Source organism: Apostichopus japonicus, chromosome 8 (genome assembly GCF_037975245.1).
Source record: "Apostichopus japonicus isolate 1M-3 chromosome 8, ASM3797524v1, whole genome shotgun sequence".
NCBI classification, from domain to species: Eukaryota; Metazoa; Echinodermata; class Holothuroidea; order Aspidochirotida; family Stichopodidae; genus Apostichopus; species Apostichopus japonicus.
The window spans coordinates 4,995,496-5,016,408 of record NC_092568.1 but is presented as its reverse complement, the minus strand read 5'-3'; the positions used below and the strand labels follow the sequence as shown (position 1 = coordinate 5,016,408).

The window sequence follows — 20,913 nt, the reverse complement described above, 5'->3', positions numbered from 1 at the left end:
TTTAAGGCAAAGCATTTTAAACATCTCAGTAACCAGGATCACGTGTTTTGCAGATGTGTGCTATCATGTTAAACAGTTTGTAACAGCCGCTGTAAAAGCAACAAGAGCAAACTACAGGTTGCAATTTGTCTGTTAGTGCCGTATAGACTGTCTTCGAACATATACCACTTTTGTTATAAGTTTCAAAACAGGTGCATGCTTGAACCGTAAATACGGAGAACTTGAGGAATTATACATTTCCATGCTATACATTCTTTATCCTTAACATATGTTGAGGATAATTACGAGGTCACTTCACATTTAACAGAGAGAAGCAAACACTGAACAGGTTTTCTTAATAACATGGTAATATACCGGCTGCGTGAATCTGGAAGGAACTCTGAAACTAATTATCAAATGTAACAACTACAGTTTTGAGCTATTGTATACTGCCTTCGCATTTAAGGAAGACTTTTAATTCCAATGGGATACGCATTTGCCATATCTTAAACCATTTATTATCAAACTATATGGAGACAGTCATATATCTCTCCGCAAAATTGCTACTCGAAGTGCTATTTGCATTTTGTAGTAAGATTGGACAATGTCATCTGCCAATCAAGTGGTTGCCACAGGCTGTTGGAACGCCTTACTTCTAAACCAATCAAATTGCTTGATTCTGTCAATGAAAGTAGCAGTATTCGTGTGTCTGTCGTGTGCTACATATTACTGCTGTTTCGAGCTGGCAGTCGATGTAAACATTGTAATTGGAGTAGATCAGCAAAGATGTCACAGTAAGCAAGTGGATCTGCAAAACTAGGAAAAATTCACTTCGCATGGGTCTATCTGGAATGTAAACGCATGGACGAATTTATAGGACTAATTTCTACTTTTCGAGTACGAACAGCGAGGAATTAAATCAGGTATATTGCTTGAAATTTCAAATCTGTTTCTGAGATTTTGTTATCTTACCCTGCTGAGATAACCTAGCCATTGACTGATTTATAACAATTACTTACTTGTAAGTTGTAGCCTAAACTCCGTTTCTGTCATGGCAATGCTGCGAGAATGTCAAAGTAGGTTAGGCTGGGTTAGTTTATTTTTAATTCGTACATTCTGTTCAAATCAGCTTACTAGTATTTCACACTCGTGGCACGTATTTCTAAAAGAAATTAGAAAACAAACAATAGGTGATTGAGGAGACGCATAGCCTAGGAACCTCAACACATTAAATGTAAGAACTTGTTGAATGTTCTGTGACACTAGGCCTAGGCTTTGTGTTAATGACCATGGTGAATTTTGATAAAGAACACACTGCATACTCCTGACTCATACATTAATAATGGGAAGTTCGCCTTATAGAAATAATGACGTAGTCATAGGCCGTAATTGTCACATTAGTGGATCTTATTTGTATTAATGATGTGTGGAATGCAAAATAATGAAGACTATCATATATGTGAAGGAATCTTCAATAGCAAGCCAAAGGCTTTGTCACTGGCCTAAGGTAGTTGTAATATTATTATCATTGCATTTTTCTGATGTGAAGTCTAAGAATCTTTTTCTTATTTAACCCCACATTTTTAAAATTTACTGTATTTCATATTAATCTCAGTCATATTCGATAATACTAATTAATTTCATATATATCATCCTGAATTTCATGAAATCGTTGTGAAGGATGGTCAATGGTCAGAAGCTAGGCCTTAAAGTAGTTAAGTTACTGTAGTTAATTGTCATGAAGTTGTGATATGGTCGTGCACATTGTAACATGAACACCAGAGATGTTACCTATATGGACAGGACACAATTTTGCTATAAAGCACCAAGCATTTTAGCACTTTAAACAAAATCTTAGTTATCATCTACGATTGGATTTAATCAATTTAGGCAATATTTGCAGTGCAACTTGATACCTATTTTCCTTTGAGTAATCCTAATTTGAATGGAATTTTTCACAGGTAGTTAATTGGTCTGCTCACAGCCAAGGACATAGTGCCAACATAACATCGTACTAGCTTTAGAAATGATCCAACTTGACTAGGAACCTTGATGACCCTAATTCTTTACACACTCATGCTGGCTAGTATTTGTTCTTTATAAAGTTTCTACTGTAGCTATCCCAAAGAGTTATTGTTAACCAGATATCAATACAATAAGTCTGGACAAAGTTCTGTCACCACTTTTTCTCAGTCATATTTTACAACAAAGCAGGTTTGTTTACTTCTTTCTTTGTTCTAGCTTCCTACTAAAGTGATACTTGTTCTTCAAGTTCAATGAACAACAAAATCATTGAAGCTTAACTTATTACATGTGAATATGCACCCTGCAAGCCTTTGTTGATTTGTGTTTAGTTGCCTTTGTTAATAGACTGCAGCTGTTGGCCTTTTCACAAAATATGGACAATAAAAATGGTCATTTTATTCATTTCCTTGGTGACTAAAAATTGATTCTTTTAAAACAACTAAAAAAAATTGGTGACAAGTGCCAGTCTTGGTGCAGGCAATAATGTTTACACTTCACATAAAAACTGAAGTTTAGCAATTTTTGTTTGTAATCATATGAATATACTGCACCATGACAGTTTTAATGATATTAATTACAAACGCTGTTAAGCATTTGTATGTAACTTGTGCAGTTTGGCTATTTTTGTGTAGCATTGTTATTCAAATATTACCTGGTGAGAAGAAATTCTACACAACCCAGTCAACATTAACAACTGCTACTGTAGCTAAAACAAAAAGGTGTAGTAAGTACTACACCTTTTTCTTTTGCCACATAGGTTGATATTACTGACAACCTTCATATAAATTGTTTAATTCAATATAATGTGAGTCATATATTTAGTGACAATGCAAGGTTCTGTATATCTCACTAACTGTAAGGTGTGTACATGCACTGTAATAAAGTATTTAATTAATTAATTAAGTATGATACTCTTTAATGAATTACAAAAGATATATATTTTTTCTATCTCATTACAGAGATTACATATTGTTGCTCTCTCCAAACGTGACCAATCAAACGACAGAGATGGAAGATATGGTTTATTCAGATGCTTTAGCTATCGCTATGGCAATAGGAAGCATCTTGCTGTTGGTCATGGTGATACTTGTTTTCCTAATTGGTCTACTCAAGAAGAGAGAAACTATGAAAGACACAATCTTGATGTGTAACATGATGTTTGCCTTCCTATCATACGCAGTTTTTCAAATGATCTCTATCGTGTTAAAGACGTTAGTCGAGAAGGACGAAAGCCTCAAAGCCGAATCGGCTACCTGGTGCAAATTTGTTGGTGCAATCGGACTCTTTGCGATATCTAGCTCCCTCGGGGCTACCTTGATTTTTGCCTTCCATATTTTTTACGATCAAGTCCAATCAGAGACGTCCAAACGAAACAAACACACCTTTATCAAAGTATCCATAGTAATAGAATATCTCATCCTGATTATAGTAGCTGCTATACCATGCTTGCCTATAGACAATTTTAAGCACGTTTGCAGTGAGGGGACCCTCTGCCTTCCGCTCAATGCCACTGGGGACACTACGTTGAAAGTTTGGACGACATCTCTGCTGACCGTGGACGTACTGATGGCTGTCATCACCATCGCCATCCTGGTCTTTGTCTCATACCGCATGCATCACCAGCTGGGTCACATCTCTACCATGATACCGATGGAAGCAAGGGTTCTGAGAAAGAAAGCCACCAAAATCAAGAGGATCGGTCTCCTCCTACTCATTGTCCTGGCTTTCCGTCTGCCTGGCGTGGGGGTATTACTTGTGCTCAGCTTGAACATGGATATATCAGACATGACCATTCAATGGGTGTATGGATTTATAATACCACTGGGAGGCATTGTGGCTTGCACGCTTTACCTGATCATGGTTGGATGCAAGAACTCCATGCAGAGTCGCTGCTTCAAGTTTAGACCAAGAGGTAAAGTAATTTCATCATCTCCCCCACCCCCCACCCCACCCACCCCCCATTATAGATATTATAGATGAAAATAATGTTTGCAGGTTTCAATATTAATTATACTCTGTGGATGTTAATTTTATCTCAGTGATTTGTCTTTGAGATATAAGCTTATTTTCCTGAACTAATTGCATAGATAATTAGTTCTGTATCCACTAAATAGAACCCTATTTCACGTATAAGCTCCTCTAGAACTGGCTGGTTCCAACCTTTAGATGGATGAAATCACTTATTGATCTTCCATGATGTCATGTAGCAGCAATCATGTCGACCCTTCTCGTCTCTTTAGAATACGAAGCGACAGTGGAAAGCTTAAGTGGCAATCAAACAGTGTCGGCTAACTTATATTCGTCCGCTAATGAGGAGAGTTCTGTCGTGAACTATGAAAAGAGTCCTACAAAAGGCAAGTCATTTAAGAGACTCTTCAGTGGTACAACACCGGGAGAGGTCAGCTGGATAAGAGATGCATTGATTCCAGATAAGTTTACTGGGGTGAGTATCATACATATTGTATGTATATATTGTATGTATTTTAGATCTATATTGTATTCACCTGTATTCACCTGTATCCCACACCTCATCACTAGACAGATGTAGTGTGGGATGAAGAAGGGAGAGAGAGCTCAGCTCTTGTAACTCCCCTACATTGCAGATGTCTGTCCAAAAGTATGTATGTATTGTAGGTATTTTAGATCCTCCTGCAAGCCGGAACTCGCAAAGAAGCCATCATTCGCTTGTCAAAGCCGCAAGCTGACCGAAGTCAGTCTCTTTGATTCATATTTTACTGTTCATGTTCATTATGAATTGTCAAAATTTGTCAACAACTCTGTAACTGGACGACATACGTTAATCTTGGAGTGACTCGAACTCGGGACCTTATGATTGACTGGCACAGGCTAACACTCCCTGTCACATATTCTCCTTTGTGTTGATATTTTAGAGTTCAAAGTGAATTAGATTTATAATCTCACATTATACATTTATATTCAATGCACATACCTGTAGTAGCTATAATCTGTACATAATTAGGGAAATTTCAAACTTACTTCAAACTTTCAAACTTACTTCTTACTTCAATTTTACCAATTGAAGTAAGAATACAGTACTTTAACCTTTAGGTAAAGTACTGATAGTACCATTAGCAGTGATTATTGAAGTTTCTTAAAGTTCATGTGTCCTGTCAGTGATATGATATGCTACAGGAATGTCACAATCAGCCACAGGAAAACAAGAAGCAATTCAAATGCTGTTTGTTTATAAAATACATCCCCAACAACTCTATTGGAACCTGCCACATAAATAGTGCTGAAACTTGGACGTCATAATTCAGACCGAAAAGTTTCCAACGTGAAGACTCCGGATTCGTTGTCACATACGGTATATTTTACTTTACAGTATAGAGTATCAGCAGTTAAGTATTATCACAGTTGAACGGTGGTACGTGATTTCCTTCCTGAGGTAAAACTTCACCGTGGAAAGTGATTTTGAACGTGGTGTCTAATCTTGGTAACTCTATTTATATACTTAAACCAAGGTGACTCTTTCCTGAATATAATAGAGAAAACAATGGTAAACGATTATACCATTCGTCAAAACTTCAACAGATATTTAAGGTCAAAAAGGTCAACCCCCCCAAAAAAAAAAAATTCTTTCAACATGTCAGAATTATTACAAATTTCCAAAACGTACTGCCGATTTTGCACTTTGCATGCTCCAACATTTCCAGTCCAGTTTCATTTAACATTTCAAACAGACAAAATAAGTTTGTTTCTAGTGCAATTGCCAACCAACAAGACAAATGACTCTATCAGAGAACATGTAATGACAGGAGTGGTTAAACGTCCAGAGGAGACTGGACTGGCAAAGATTTGCATTGGACATAGACTGTACACAGCTTTCCATGTATCTAGGTATCTCACCCTGGCCCACACTCTCCTGATAAACTTAAGCGTCAAATAACCAAGCATGCATGCTGGAGTAGAATGGAGCTCTAATGTAATCTGTTCTTCAAAAATTGTTCATTTTAGAGATACGGAATTGTGGAGTGGCAAACAGCAAACGGCTCGCCCAGACGTGGTCTTATGAAAGTGTATCCGCCACAACAGTACAAGTTGTGGACGATGGAATCCAGCACTCTCGCTAAGCTCAACAGGCTTGGACATCACGATAACATTGTAGACTTCTTGTGGGCTACAACGAGCACCAGTTGTCGAATCGAGCACCAGCGAGCTGAATCCAATACTGAAAACCTTAAACTAGAAAGGTAAAAAGCTATGCATGCTCTCATTCATCTGTTGCTTTTATGAAATTTCATCATAACCATGCTGATATTACTCTAGGGTAGTGCTGTAAACATTGATTTTACTGACACCTGAAAGGGGAAGGTAGGGGTTGGGGTGGGGGACTGTTAGCGAGGAGGAGATTTGTGTCAAAGTTGATTATGCCTGAACCTTCTAATGGTTTGTGTCAGGTTCTTCAATCATTTATCAACGAGTGCAATATTCCCAATGCACTGTTCAATCATGGCGTGGGGGATAAGAAGAGGAGGGGAGTCTTTCAAACACCGCCCCTTTGTGTATATGTATATATATGACAAACTCAAAATTAATACTGAACCAAACAGGATCATAAATAAATACCATATATTAAAGTGCTGTTATCATGAAGTAAAACATGCTCAAGAGCACTGTACAAAAGAACCAATACTTGGAATATAAAATTACCAATTTTAAGAAAACCTAAAAGTAATAACAACAGCAATAAAGTAAAAAATGATACTGACCATTTCATAATTCTGTCCAAATATCTTTCTCATAGATACCTATGCACAGCATTTTACCCCCATGGTACCTTAAGAGAAGTACTGCAAGCTCACCCAAACAAGTTCAAAGAGAATCTAGCCCACAATGCCTTACTTCAGATAGCTAAAGGAATTCTGTATCTTCATGACAACAATATGTCACATCAGGATCTGAATACCCAAAACATTCATGTTGGAGGTAAAATTGAGGTGAGTATTTTTATGGTTTATATTTCATGCTCTGTTTTATAGTGTTCTGAACTATACACAAGATCTTAGCATGTAGGATTCAAGATTTAGTTCTGATATGTGGATACAAACAAAAACACATAAACAGGAATACAAACAACATGAATTCTTAGACTAGACAAAAATTTTCAAATATTAAAGTGGAGGCAGTCTGAAAATTAAATCTGTCAGTAGCAGTTTCCCTAAAGCGATGCATTAAATTTTACAAGAGATCTTCATCAAAGTATATCTCTTTGCCTCACCCCCCAGTCTTCTGTTTACACCAGAACAGTGATTTGGTGTTCATGGATGCCATTATGTTTAATTTATCTTTATGAAAAGGACAGCTATATGATGACAGACATCTTAATGTAAAGCCACAGGCAAAGAAACCAGACTGTATATATCTCTAGAGTCAATTATGAATCAGATTTGCATGTCTTGTGTGCATGTTGCACTACCCTTTCCTTTGTCAAAGAAGTTCACGAGACTCTTGAAATCTACGTTCATAATCTCTGATGATAACTTTTGATGTTGCTGAAAATTGCTAAAAGCTATGGCAGATACCGTGTCGGGTTTTAGATGATCACAATTGACTTTGATCCCCATCGTGGAGATGAAACACGATAAATCTTCCTTGCTGAAGTAATCCATCTGCTGTTGGGTTCTTTGATTTCATTTCAAAACAACCATAAAAGCTAAAATCTTCTTCTGTAATTTTCTTTTATGGCTTCCCTTTCACTACTAGCTCTATTATATCACTACTGAGATAAACAACATATCTAACCAGCAAGTGGTTAGCAGAACCTCCTAGCAGGATTCCTTGTCTGCCATATTTAATTAAGATATATATATATGCTATGCTACGAAAGGGATAATAATTTATATACCGGGATAGCGTCGAGAAAATTACGACATTAAAATTAATATTTCAAATCAGAAGCAAACTAGATGCCATATCTCAAGGCAAATGTATGTTAATTGGCCTCGCAATTGGGATTATGAATAATTGAGCATTCATATTAGTATGGTGTGGAAAATATACTGTATATACCACACAATGCTGCAGATTAATTCTCAATTTCTGGATTTAAGTAATACTGAGGCTGCTGGCAATGTTCTGCTTGTATAAAGAAAGCAATTAATTTGTGCAGCAATTTACTGCTTCATACTATGATGGAGATGGCATAGTACTCTCCCTGTTGCTAATAAACTGATAGATAATTTAAAAGTGGACGATTGATTAGTATTTGACACAGTTTAAATGACATAATACAAAAAAGACAAAAAATCTGCAGAAATATTAGCTAAAATTGTTTTGAGTTTTCTACACAGCTGGCAATACTTCCAATTTGATTATCCTCCTTTGTCATATTTATTCCTTTCCTGTTGGATTTGACAGTCTCGTAAAAGTTTCCTTCTATTATAGGTGCTCTAATGAATATTCGATCCTTTCTTTGATCATGTTATTCACTAAATATGCAAACCCAAGATCAATACGTATATATTGCTAATTAGTATATACATGTCTATAGACTGGAGCTGTGGGAGCTCACTGTCTACCAGAGGGATCAGTAGACAATCAAGTACTAATTAAAGAGTGTCATTGTGGCCCCTCTCCTAGGTTTTGTCTCTCAAACTTAGTGTGTTCATACAAATTAATTATTTTCATACTCTACACCATGTTGTGAAGAAATACTTACTTTATTATGATCATATTGTTAATTTAAAGTATGTTGCTTGACCCACATGGATATCTAAAAGTCTGGTAAAAGCTGAAATCGAGGTCAACTTCTGCTTTTGCCAAATAGAATGTGTTCTTACATCAAACTCCTAAAGGCTTACCTCTGAACTTGGCGTTTGCGTCATAATTGAAAGGTAACTGTAATTCACTGTCACAAAGGCATTGTGCAAGTGTTTACAGTTAATGTCTCCCTTTTGTCAGCTTATTGCTGATCAGTGACAACGCTACAACATGTGGCCATCTGTCTGCAAGTTAGGGAAGTTGCAGTTTTCTCCCAATTATACTGCAACTGTTACAGTCTTTAGCAAGCATTTAGGGAGCTTATCTTCTTTGTCATGTTGATTTTACCTTTTATTAAGAAATATGAGCCCTTCATGTCTTTGGTAATAAATTCTGTTTATTTAATGCTCCACTGGTCTAGAAAAGTAACTTTTAACTCTTTCCTTGAAAGAACCCATCTTCCATAATTTTCAATAGCAAAAGAATTTGAAATGGTGACTAAACAATGCTGAAAGGGAAAGGGAACTTGAGTATTTCTCTTGTGTAGCTTGGGTAACCATGCAGAATAAATCCACCCAGAATAGGCCCTCTGTCAAGTGAACAGGAAAATAAAGGCAAGCATTCAATGGAGGGAGGACAAAAGTCTTGAGTCATACGTTATACTGGTTTGATACTTTCAGGAACACAACAACAAATGTGAATATTCAACTTGAAAACCTCTCTGTATTTCAAGGGTGTTAAAGAACTTTAATTGTTCTTAATTAACAAGGGATAAAGTTTTGTGGGTACCAAACTTAGAAAACATCTCAGACGCAATTACGTCTGATGACAAAAACAGGAGATACGTTACATGGTAAAAAAGAAAGTATTTGTATCAACCACAGGGAATGTAATCCACCCCACATGACATGAGAATAAATTATGGAATGATGTTATTTGTACATAGTAGACTACAGTTATAAGCTTTGCTATATGGTGCAACTGGAGTTCTCAAGTCTGTATAGAACTATTTTAACTTCTCTTGACCATAACAGAAAGGATCACTAATTGTGAAATTGAACTGCTCTTATAATCACACAAACACCTTGAGAATGTATTCCTTTTACAAAGATGATATGTAGCAGCAGATTCAGGATTTTATGAGGATATGGTTCCACCCTGCATGGGGTCATTGAATTTGACTCCCAAAGTAGGAGGATGGGAGAGAATGGGAGAAGAACTCCCAGTGGGTGCTCCCAGTCCCCCCCACCATCTTCCCATAGAAAAACTGTGCTAGTAACAACTATTGACATTTTTGTGTGTGATTGAAAGGTTGGCTGGGGGAGGGGGATGCAGGGGTTGTATTCCCCAAATTTCCTCACTCCTGCGGCATGGATCTGTGGCTGATAAGGAAAGTTCAGTGACAATGTATAAGCTACTGCAGATACAATAAAGTGAGTCTCCTATAGCTAAACACACTATTAACTTGTTTGATCCTTCCCAGGATCGGAGAGTAGTTATTTATTACTTTTGGCTGCAAACGGAAATGTTTGTTTGGCCATTATAAACAATATTGCCTTCAGCTGGGTAATATGCTAAGATTTTCCCTTTGGATCAGTTGATCACAGTGTGTGGTCTATATCTATAAGCAAATTAGTGACTATAGCCAGCCTATATATGGTAAATAATGAATAGATGAATAGATCTGCAAAGAGGGAAAGAAAGAGGAAGATGAGTTTAATTAAATTAATAATATATACCCTCTTGGAAATTAACGATTATTATCAAGACATCAACAAGTCTGCTTTCAACCACCCAAAAACTTTTAAAACAATATCTAATTGGTATCCTCCTTTGTGTGTTGCCTGTGTGCTGTATATACACATACATTGTTCACTGATGCATGCAAAGAAAAGAAACACAACAATAATTGAAAAGAATGGAACACCCTTGATAAAAGTTTTCTCTGGAAGGTTCACAAACACCTGTGATTATTGTTACTAATATTTGGAATGACAAATCCCATTATATAGGATTAATCATGCATTTTATTTAAACTGATAATAGGGTTTCCCTGGGTATATACAGTGGGTTATGATTCATCCATTCTTTCCTCCCGTTTCAGTTACTGAAAAAACACTGCATTGTTTTCTCAAGTTTTGTTTGTAATAAAGAGTCTTTGCATGAAGACCAAGGGCATATATTTAAAGAAGGGAGGGTGTAATTTCCTTGCACACCATTGCCAAATAGCATTTTACTACAGACGTTATTTATTCAGCTGACTTTAGACAATCAAGCTCTTAGATCCCTGAGCTTCAGAACAAACAGTGCGATATTCATAATAGGGCTGTATTAATAATGATTCACATGAAATGGGACAGGATGAAACTTTCAGATTCATTGCACACTATAAACCTGAACTCCCAGGATGATGCATTTCAGTGGCAGGAATATTGAAGTTTAAACAAAGACCTTTTATAATAGTTTTGAAAAGGATGCTAGCCAGCTTCTACAGGTTTTTAAAGTGACACATTGAGCTAACTATAGGATTTAAATTGCATGTAAGCTTCAAAACTGATTTGAAATGAAAATAATCAGACCGTTTGGGTGTGGAATATATGGTTATCTGACTTAGACCAGGGAGCTGCCATTTAGAATAAAGAGTCTCTTTACAAGGCAATTTCATTATCACCATGAGGAAATAAGTGTAATACCTGGCTGATATTGCAGACCCAAAATGCTGTGAAAAATTGGAAAATTACTACTGAAGTTAAAAGATATGTATGACTGGGGTGAGAGTGAGTTGGCGGTTGGGGGTTGGGAGAGCGAAAAGTTTTAAGAGTAAAGGGTACAAGCCAACTTTACCAAATGGGAGTATCAACAAGTTGGCCCGTTCTTTGCAGTGAAAGCAGCAATTAGCATCAGATTATAGTTGAGTAGGGAAAGCTAATTAGTAACTAATGGCAAGATAATTGTTTTGCTCATATTTTGACCAGTATATACAGATGTATTCTGTTCTTATTAGTTGTGCATCACAAATTTATGCGCTTTCTCTTTGCGAAAAAGGCTCACACGCAAGAGCTACGATAATAACATCATTATTTACCTGTCTGGATTTCCTCTGAATGACAGCTTCTCTGTTTAAACTCTCATCTTAGAGAGTTGATAAGGATTCCTTGCATTATGTTTGCACACCAAAGATTTAATTACCAATCTATACCTTGTATAAATACGATATCGAAGAACTGAAAATGAAGACTGGCAAAATCCAATTACTTCATCGATCCTGTCATTTCTCCTGTCAGGTTATTTGTAAACGTTATAAACGATTGATGCCTGCCTGACATTTCTTATAAATTAGACTTATAATATCCTCAGTGAAAACCCAAATCAGTCTACTCATCCAAATTTAGAAAACTTCCATCTTTATTAAATGTTTATTCCTATATATTCAATCAGCATCTGTTTCCAGTTTTTGTTCCATCAGATCTGTGCAATTTTTGTGTCATAATAATTGTCATAAATTAAACCTTCACCTCATCGATCGATCCTAGTTTTCATTGTTTATCTTTTTACTGTGATATCGTTTTCCACGTTAGTCTTTGTTCTGTCTACCTCTGCTCATTACCATACATTAACCCTGATTGTGGAGTACTATTGTACATGCAAAGAGCTCATATCATTTTTCCCCCCTGTCTCTTCAATCTCCTGCCAAAAAAAGCCAAAAAAAAGCCAAAAAAGGAAAGAAAACAACTTTAAAGGGCAAAATTTGTCCCGAGGCTCTGCACTTTAAAATTCGTTTCAGTTTGATTGCATGGCAAGTTTGTGTAATTACGAAGGGTGGAGGCTGTGAATTTGATGCTCGCACATGTATACGCTCGAGGAACGATTGTCCTCGTTACGGAGAAGACGAACCTTGGGGAAATGAACCTTCCGTCATTTCGCTAAGACGACCACACCCGTATGATTCAGTCCAATCAATGGCAAATTTCTCACATTACCTTCACAGGGAATTATTGTGATAATATATTAGAGAGTAAAGCCTATATATTCTAAGAAAGAAGGTTTACGTAAGTCTTCTCGGCAGGTTGATTTTGAAGATAGATCGGAAGTGGAGATGTATGCAGAAATAATAATAAAAAAAAAACTGGAAATGACATATGAAAGGGATAAGTGTGGCGTATATATAGAATTGTTCTCTTAATTTAGTATAGTTGAGACAAGTGGTGTGCAGTATTATCTTCAATATGGATTGTATTATAATTAAGATCACTTAGTTTGCAGGACTAATCACTGTTACCAGGAATTTTATGCAGATTTCACCACGCAAACTTAAGACCTAGACAATGGAAACACATTTTGGTCCAGGCTGCTGTGCATAATAATTAGATCATAAGTTTTGTTTCACTTTGGGAATACTTTAGAGGTTGTAAATACTAAGGCCAGACTCATAAGGAAATAACAGTTCTCAGTAATTAAATTTTACTCAGTTTAAGGTTGCTGTATAAATTGACCTCTCAATTATGCCCCTCCCCGATTGTTTTTGTGTTGCCAGCTAAGTTCAATCTCTCTATAAATTTGTTTTCTATGTGACTCATTTACCCCCCCCCCCCATCCCAATTTTTTGAAATAAATTATAACAGGCTATTGTCTTTGCAATATATATATCCTATTAACCCTGTCATTTTCTATTACATAATCTAATATGGAAAAGTGGCAAACATGATTACTTAAAAAAGGGAAAGTTCTTTCCCTACCTAGCATATTTGACACCATATGCATGGTGCAGGTGGATCTTAAATAATTGTTTTTTAATGTGCTGGAAGATGGATGCTTTAGCACCATATTGTACATTTTATGTATCTTTGTGTTGTACGTGAGTTACTCCACGGACAAGTACTGTACACACACAGGTGTTTTCCATCAATTTTAGTTTCAATGAACCCTTTCATTACAGGAACCTGTTAAAAGTTATACATCTGACATTAAATATATTCCAAATATATAATGAACATATGTATATGTCGTTCATACGATGACAGAAATCACTATCGAAACCAACACTATTTGCTAATTAAACTCTTTATGTATGTACACGTTAGTATTAAATGTCAGCAACTTTATCCATAAGAGCCATTCCCGACTGTACTCATAGTTCAAACGCAATCAAGTGAACTGATGTGAGCATTTAATACACGAGCACACATAGTTCAATTCTGTACACGCTTCTCAGGGTTAATATGTGTATTAGATGGTCACATTATCAATTGTGAGAGTGAAATTACATGTTGCCATATTTAAAGTCAGGCATTCTTGACCAGTTTCACTTTGACTCTTACTTTTGCAAAAATACTTAAAAAGTGAAATGAAAGTTAATCCTTCCAATGTTTGGGAGTGACGTGCAGATTGTCACGGACTGCTGCGATGGGGGTATCGTCACGTAGGTTACCGCTCAAACGTCATTTTATGATTGACGTGTGCTAATATTTGACTTCTGATGTCATTTCAACTAGACGCCAGACGGAAGGCAAATAAATTCTGAAATATGCCAAAAGTTAACCAAATGAGAGAAACATATTTCTGACAGGGAATGACTTGAAAGGGTCCTGGAGGACACAACATGCCATGAATTACAAGCTTTATGTTATTATTTTATGTTATTATTTTATTGCGGTTTCGGATTGGTTCCTGCTAAAAAAATTGTCACTAAAATGTGGGCAACACCAATAACATTACTTTTTTTGCAACTATAGTAGTAAAAATTATACTGTTTACCTTAACTTAACATTAAATAAGATTTGCTTTCACAAGGTAGATGATGCAAAATTACTTGGTGTCATTTATTGATTCCAGATTAACTTGGAAAATTCATATTGATACTATTTCCACTAAGGTCGCTAAGGGTATTGGTATTCTCTCAAAGTTCAAAAATTTCCTTCCAAAAAGTGTTCTTTGCTCTTTGTATCTTACATTAATTTTACCAAAGCTGACATACTGCTTAACTGTCTGGTCTGGCGCATAAAATGTTCACCTCAACAAACTAATGCTTTAATGAAAGAAATTTAGCATTTCGTCACATATCAAATACTAAACATACTGATACTAGTAAGTTGTTTTCTTCTTTAAATTTGCTCAAGCGTGTTGATCTCATACATGTCAATATATCTACCTTTGCCTACAGCATTGTTTATAATCTACTCTCAGCAAATTTCACAAATTTCTTTACCTACAATTACGAAAATCCACAATTATAACACTAGGTCAGCTGATAACCTTCACACTTCACACTTCATGTTTTAGAACTAATACTGCCAAACATTGTTTGAGAATTTGCAAAAATTCTCTCTGGAACTCATTGCTAACAGGATATTAAACATGATAGTACTGTTTCATCTTTCAGAAGAAAATCAAGAAATAGTTATTTGAGATATTACTGACTATTACCACATTTCCATCTTTTGCATTTCTTTTGTTATTTATTGTTTTGTTATGTTTTGTTTTTGTACATATATTTTTGTCCATGTATTAGTATAACTGTGTTATACAGGGAGTGACCTACTAGATAATCCTACTATAAAGGTTTTTAGGTCACTAGTACGTCACCAGATACTAATTAATATATAAACTTGTTCCATAGATGTACGTTAAGTGTGATAAAACAAACAAAATGAAAATGAAACCCAGTGAACCATTATAGATAGTTACTTTATGCGTAGTCACATGACTCACGTTGTTTCGTGAGTATGCATTGGGCATATTGTTAATTTCTGAATGGCTGAAGTTGCAACATACAGTTTATACACTCTGATGTATGTTTTTGATCTGTCCCCTCTCCCACATACAAATTGTAAGTGTTAGTACACCATTGCGGTATTTTTGTTCATTGTTATGCTATTTAGATGGATTGCACTAATAGAACACTTAATTGCATGCTTCCGAGTTTAACAATTAATTTTAAATGGAATTCAGTAAGGTCAGTTGTGCAGCAGTACACTTTACTACACTGTGTCAATCCTCTATACCGTTGTATGATTTAAATTGGCTAATTGGGTTTGGTCGGCAATTATTGATAAAAATTCCAAATTTTTGTTTCCCCATGCCGACACTGTCCTAGAGCTAATTGTGTTATTTACTTTTAATCATATGCAAACTATTACTTTAATATTGAAAAATTTCAAAATCATTGACCAGCTTTACTGACATGGAAATGATACTTGACTATACAGCCGGTGAAATACTGTATACATCCTTATGGGGATTTCATGATCGAAAAATTGTAGCTAGGCCATAACCATCGATGTTCATATTGATCAAATCAACTTAAAAAGCTAAGTTCTGCGTGTATCATTGCCTATATACCTACCTGCATCCACCCTAGCATATGTTCTTAATACTTGATAGATGAATCATTGCTTATACAGCTAGCTGCAGGCGGCCTGTTATACTCCTAATAATAACCGGGATCACAATATGAAACTGGACGTTCTAATTGGCTATGGTATGTCATTGATTAGTTGGTATTGGCCTACTTACCTTAAAGTTACTATCCAAAATAACTTAATATTTATCGAAACAATTTGGGGAAAGAAAAAATGTGACAAAAGCACACTATGTAGACTTAATGCTGCAGGTTATATTGATTCTACTATTTTAATTAATTCTACCGAAAATTTGAAAAATCGAAAAAATGTAAGGTGTCTGAAGGAAAATTTATAACATGCCTTAATGCAGTACATGCATGCTCAGCACTTCTATTGAAAATTTCTCTAATATCATTTGACAAAAGTTTGGATGGTATACTGAAAATCTTTGAAGTAAACATTCCAGAATCTTCATTGCATCATATTTATTGTATTGTCTGCATTCTTGTCACATATGCCGGTTTTTGTCTGATATTTCACATCTACCCAAGCATGTCACCTTCTGAATAACTACAAGAGGGAAAACAAATGAGGAATAACTTTTGGAAATTTCTAAGGACTTTTAACAGACTAACATTTGGAGGCTGTGTCATAATAACTTTAAGGCTGAGGAGGCCAATAGGCCCAAATACAGTCGACCTTAATGTAATTCACGACTCCTATATTTGGCAGCTTCGATACCCTAATATTACTTAACCAGTGCTACAAAGTACTTGATCTCTCTATAGTACACATTATACACACACTCACTCACAACCCTGAGAACACTGGAAGTTCAATGGATGACTAACATTTGATTATTACATACACAGAGGAATTGATACTGCTTCAGAATGCTGACAATACATTTTAGGGGTTCTGATGTCATAAATTACCTTTAAAAATTTAATTGATGATTAATTACTGTAGTTTCCTATCAGGGGAAACTATGAAAATGTTATTTACACATGTATGCACGCACTGGAATTGTATATTTAAGGTCAATTTGTTTTTCTCCAAATTTAAAGCCATTCCAAAATTTGTGACTATTTCAGTCAAGTCTCTGATGCCACCGGTAGGGAATTATTGATTAGTAATTCCGATATCCCCACCGGTTAAAGGAGTTATTGATTAGTTCTGATTTTTCCACTGGTAAGGAGTTGTTGATTTAGTTCTGATTTATCCACTGGTAGGGAGTTATTGATTAGTAGTTCTTTTATCTCCCCTGGTGTGGGGTTATAGGTTAGTTTTTCTGATATCCCATGGGTAAGGAATTATTGGTTAGTTCTGATTTAATCATTGATAGGGAGTTATTGATTAGTAGTTCATTTATCTTCCCTGGTAGGGAGTTATAGATAAGTATAATTCTGATATCCCCACCGGTTAGGAACTATCGATTAGTTCTGATTTAATCACCGGTAGGGTGTTATTGATTAACAGTTCTTTTATCTCCCCTGGTAGGGAGTTATAGGTTAGTAATTCTGATATCCCCATCGGTAAAGAGTTATCGATTTGTTCTGATTTCCCTGCCTTGATTAGTAATTACCAAGCTTGCATGATTGTCATGGAATGTAGCTTACAGTTGGTAGAGTTTTTCTCTCTTTTCGTTCTCTTAAAGTTGACTTACCTATTCCTCATATAATGCGCATATTCAAATGATCAATGCCCTACGTTGCATCCCTAAGTCCAGAAAGCTAAAGTAAGTTGCACATACCACAAATTGTTTGGGTCAATATTTCTGGATACATACTAAAGGTCATTTGGGCAACTCAATCTCTTTCTTCACATACCATATCCAATCAGCTCAGCCATTCTGAAAAATCCCCCAAATCAGTAACTGTCTGACATGATTCTTTGAATTAGTAATTCCATATCTTGGGCAGAATCAATTAACCTTGAAGGAGGTCTGAAGAATCAGTTCTTAAAAATGTAAATTTGATCTTAACGGTATGTCTTCTGGTTTGTAGGACAAGCAGTTATTTGTTTCATGAACAACAGAATAATCCTGTTCTTTGTCAGTATGGTTTACCCTCATGTGATGTCATACTGGCCCCAATACCATTTAATTTTTGTACCAGCAGGAGATTGAATGCCTCAAGTTGAAATTCATGTTGAAGTTATGTGGAGTGTCCCAGGGACTGTGGTCAGTATATATGCAACGTCTTCTGTTGTGCCTTTAACTGTCTGTTGTACTGGAAAGCTTTACTGAGCCTCATTCTAAGGCAGGATATTGTGTCGGGGATTGTTATTAGTTTGTTCCGAACTGCTTCTCGATTGTAGGGCATCCTCAAACTGTGTACATGTTATGCATACAGTGTATACAATCCTGCAGTTCATTATGTCCTTTATAAATGTTCCTCATTTCAACAATAACAACAACAACGATAATAACAATAACAACAAAATTAAAAGAGATCATTCTTTTTAAACAGTCTTTAACATATTTCATTTGATTAACATTTAGTATAATAAATGTATTTTCACATTAATGTACATGTATGACATGCACATAGAAATGCTAAATTTTGACCTCAAGCAAAAGCAGTACAAAAATTTTATTTTTCATTTATAGTTAATGTTAGTTGGGAGTCAATAGTTCTGGATGTTCTTTGGAAGATCTGGATTTTCCACAAAATATTGCCATAGTACTCTTTAATTAATACTGAAAAGTAAATAATCTACAATATAGATTTAAATCCAAATTGCCAAAATTTTTTAATTAAACAGTTGCCATATATGCCTTGCTGATATTGATTTTACATGTAAAATCGTGATTTCATTTGTTTTGTTTTTTATCCTGGAGGTGTATTTGTCTATTAAAACATGTGGGAATTCATCAATATAATACAGTGGAAATAATGCACCTGTTCCTATATTTATATACAAAAGCAGTTACCATGGAAATACTTGTGTGGAGAAATAATGCATACATTCATTAGCAACTGTACAAAGCATTGCTAAATATGTCAGAAGTACCAAAAGTATTCACTAGCTACAAAGTATGTTCTAGACAATGTGTCAAGTGATGTCCCTCCCCATAAATTTCCCCAATCCTTTCTATCTCCCCCTTTTCCCCTTCCCCTTTTCCTCTTCCTTTCCCTTTCTCCTCCCCATTTTCCCTCCTTCACTTCCCTCCCCTTTTCTCCTCTCCTCTTTCCCCTCCCAACAGTAATGTGTAAGAACAACCTGACAATGTACAAAACCAAATATTTGACTTAAAGTTAACTTTAAGTTAGTTTTTAACTTAAAGGTAATTTTGATATAGTCTGCTGTCTATTTCAAGAATCTTATTTTTCATATATTTGTTTAATATATTTTTAAGGTAGTTAGCAGTCGAAATTTTGATCCTGACCAAGATCATAACACATTAGTATCATTGCTAAAACTTCTATCACAGTGGAAAAGGAAAGGAAAAGGTGAATTAATTATGTCAAATATGTATATGAAATAAAAGAAAAGTGATAAATGTCACAGCTAACCAATGATTGTAGGAAGCAACATAACAAGCCATACACTGTCTCCTTGTAAATGTCTCTGTGAGAAAAGAATGAGAGAACTACTAATTAAATGGGTATACTGTGCATTCTTTGTCAAACTGTACTACTTCTTCTTCTTCAAAAAAAAGGTTCAATGTGTGATTATTCAGAAGTTGAAATTTGATATAAGTTCTGATGAAGTTTCTTTCAGTATCTTCAAGTTATGGTGTAAACCAAGGAAGATGTTCCTGTTAGCATACAGTATAGGTTGCGTCACCTTCAGAAAGTAACATGTTTTTATTCCAATATTAAAATTAAACTCTCAACCTGTGACCCTAGGAATAGTCAGAATTTAAACCTAGTTAGTTTTAAAATCATTACTTTTTCAGGTAGCAGCAGCCTGTTTACATGATCAGCCTGAGTTTTACAGAAAGCAGGGTTCCTGTACCATACACATGGAGGATTGAACAACCTTCAATCCATATCCCACATGGCTGTGTCATACCCATAGTACTGAAAAACAGGATATTGCAAACTGGATTGTTTCAGAAAGAACAATCAGTGATAGCAGGAAATTGAATAATTGGGTCTTATGATTGTTGATGCTTTTTAGAGAAGTGGGTTGATCTCTTGCCCTCAGATGTTGACGAAGACAAAACATCACGAAGATACAAATCATATATATCCATAACTTCCTGACTGAATTGGTTTTAAAAAACAAATGGTGTTTTGTGTTGGATTGTAACTTTCATATGATTCTTAAAATCTTGTTATAATTATAGAAGGGTAGATGTACCTCAATCTAGCTTCCAGATTTACTGCATTTTAATGATTTGAATGTTCTTTATCATTGTAGCTATTTATTAGCTGTTCCAACTATAATTTAGTGCCACAAAAAGTATAATTTTAAAGTTGCTTTTGTTAGGAAACAAGAAGAAGGAGAAACTTTGTCCCTATAATCCTGTATGCATTATTTTCACCCAAAGAGGAGGGTCGCGTGCAGTCTGCTTTGAGTTACCTTGTGTATTATTTTACCTCTAATATGTAAAGAACAATGTAATTAATCAAATTATTAACTTTTAATTAATCAAAAGTGAAACTGTTAACACTTGTAACTTAATATCAGACGTCATAGGTGGTTTCGTCTTGAGTGTAAATTTGAATTGATTGCATCGCTCAATGTCGTTAGGTTTGCAGTCAAATATGTCAGTTAGAGAAATGTTGAACATAGGGCAGGAATTATAACCTTTGAATTTGAAATTTGTCATATATAGGTAAACTTTGACCTTTTTCTGAACATTGACTCAAAGAGTAACCAGAGCCTGGATAAC

The 20,913-nt window shown here is 35.5% G+C and overlaps 1 protein-coding gene across 1 annotated transcript in view; it reads left to right on the top strand.

Annotated features, from left to right (window-relative positions):
- The first annotated feature begins 695 nt into the window (after nt 1–695).
- LOC139972174 (uncharacterized) overlaps nt 696–20,913 on the top strand; it is a 37,344-nt gene continuing 17,126 nt past the window's right edge. The window contains exons 1-5 of the mRNA XM_071979169.1: nt 696–902; nt 2,964–3,916; nt 4,245–4,447; nt 5,983–6,218; nt 6,773–6,965. Of these exons, the coding sequence (XP_071835270.1) occupies nt 3,013–3,916; nt 4,245–4,447; nt 5,983–6,218; nt 6,773–6,965 (1,536 nt within the window). The 5' untranslated portion in view covers nt 696–902; nt 2,964–3,012. The remainder of the gene's footprint in view (nt 903–2,963; nt 3,917–4,244; nt 4,448–5,982; nt 6,219–6,772; nt 6,966–20,913) is intronic.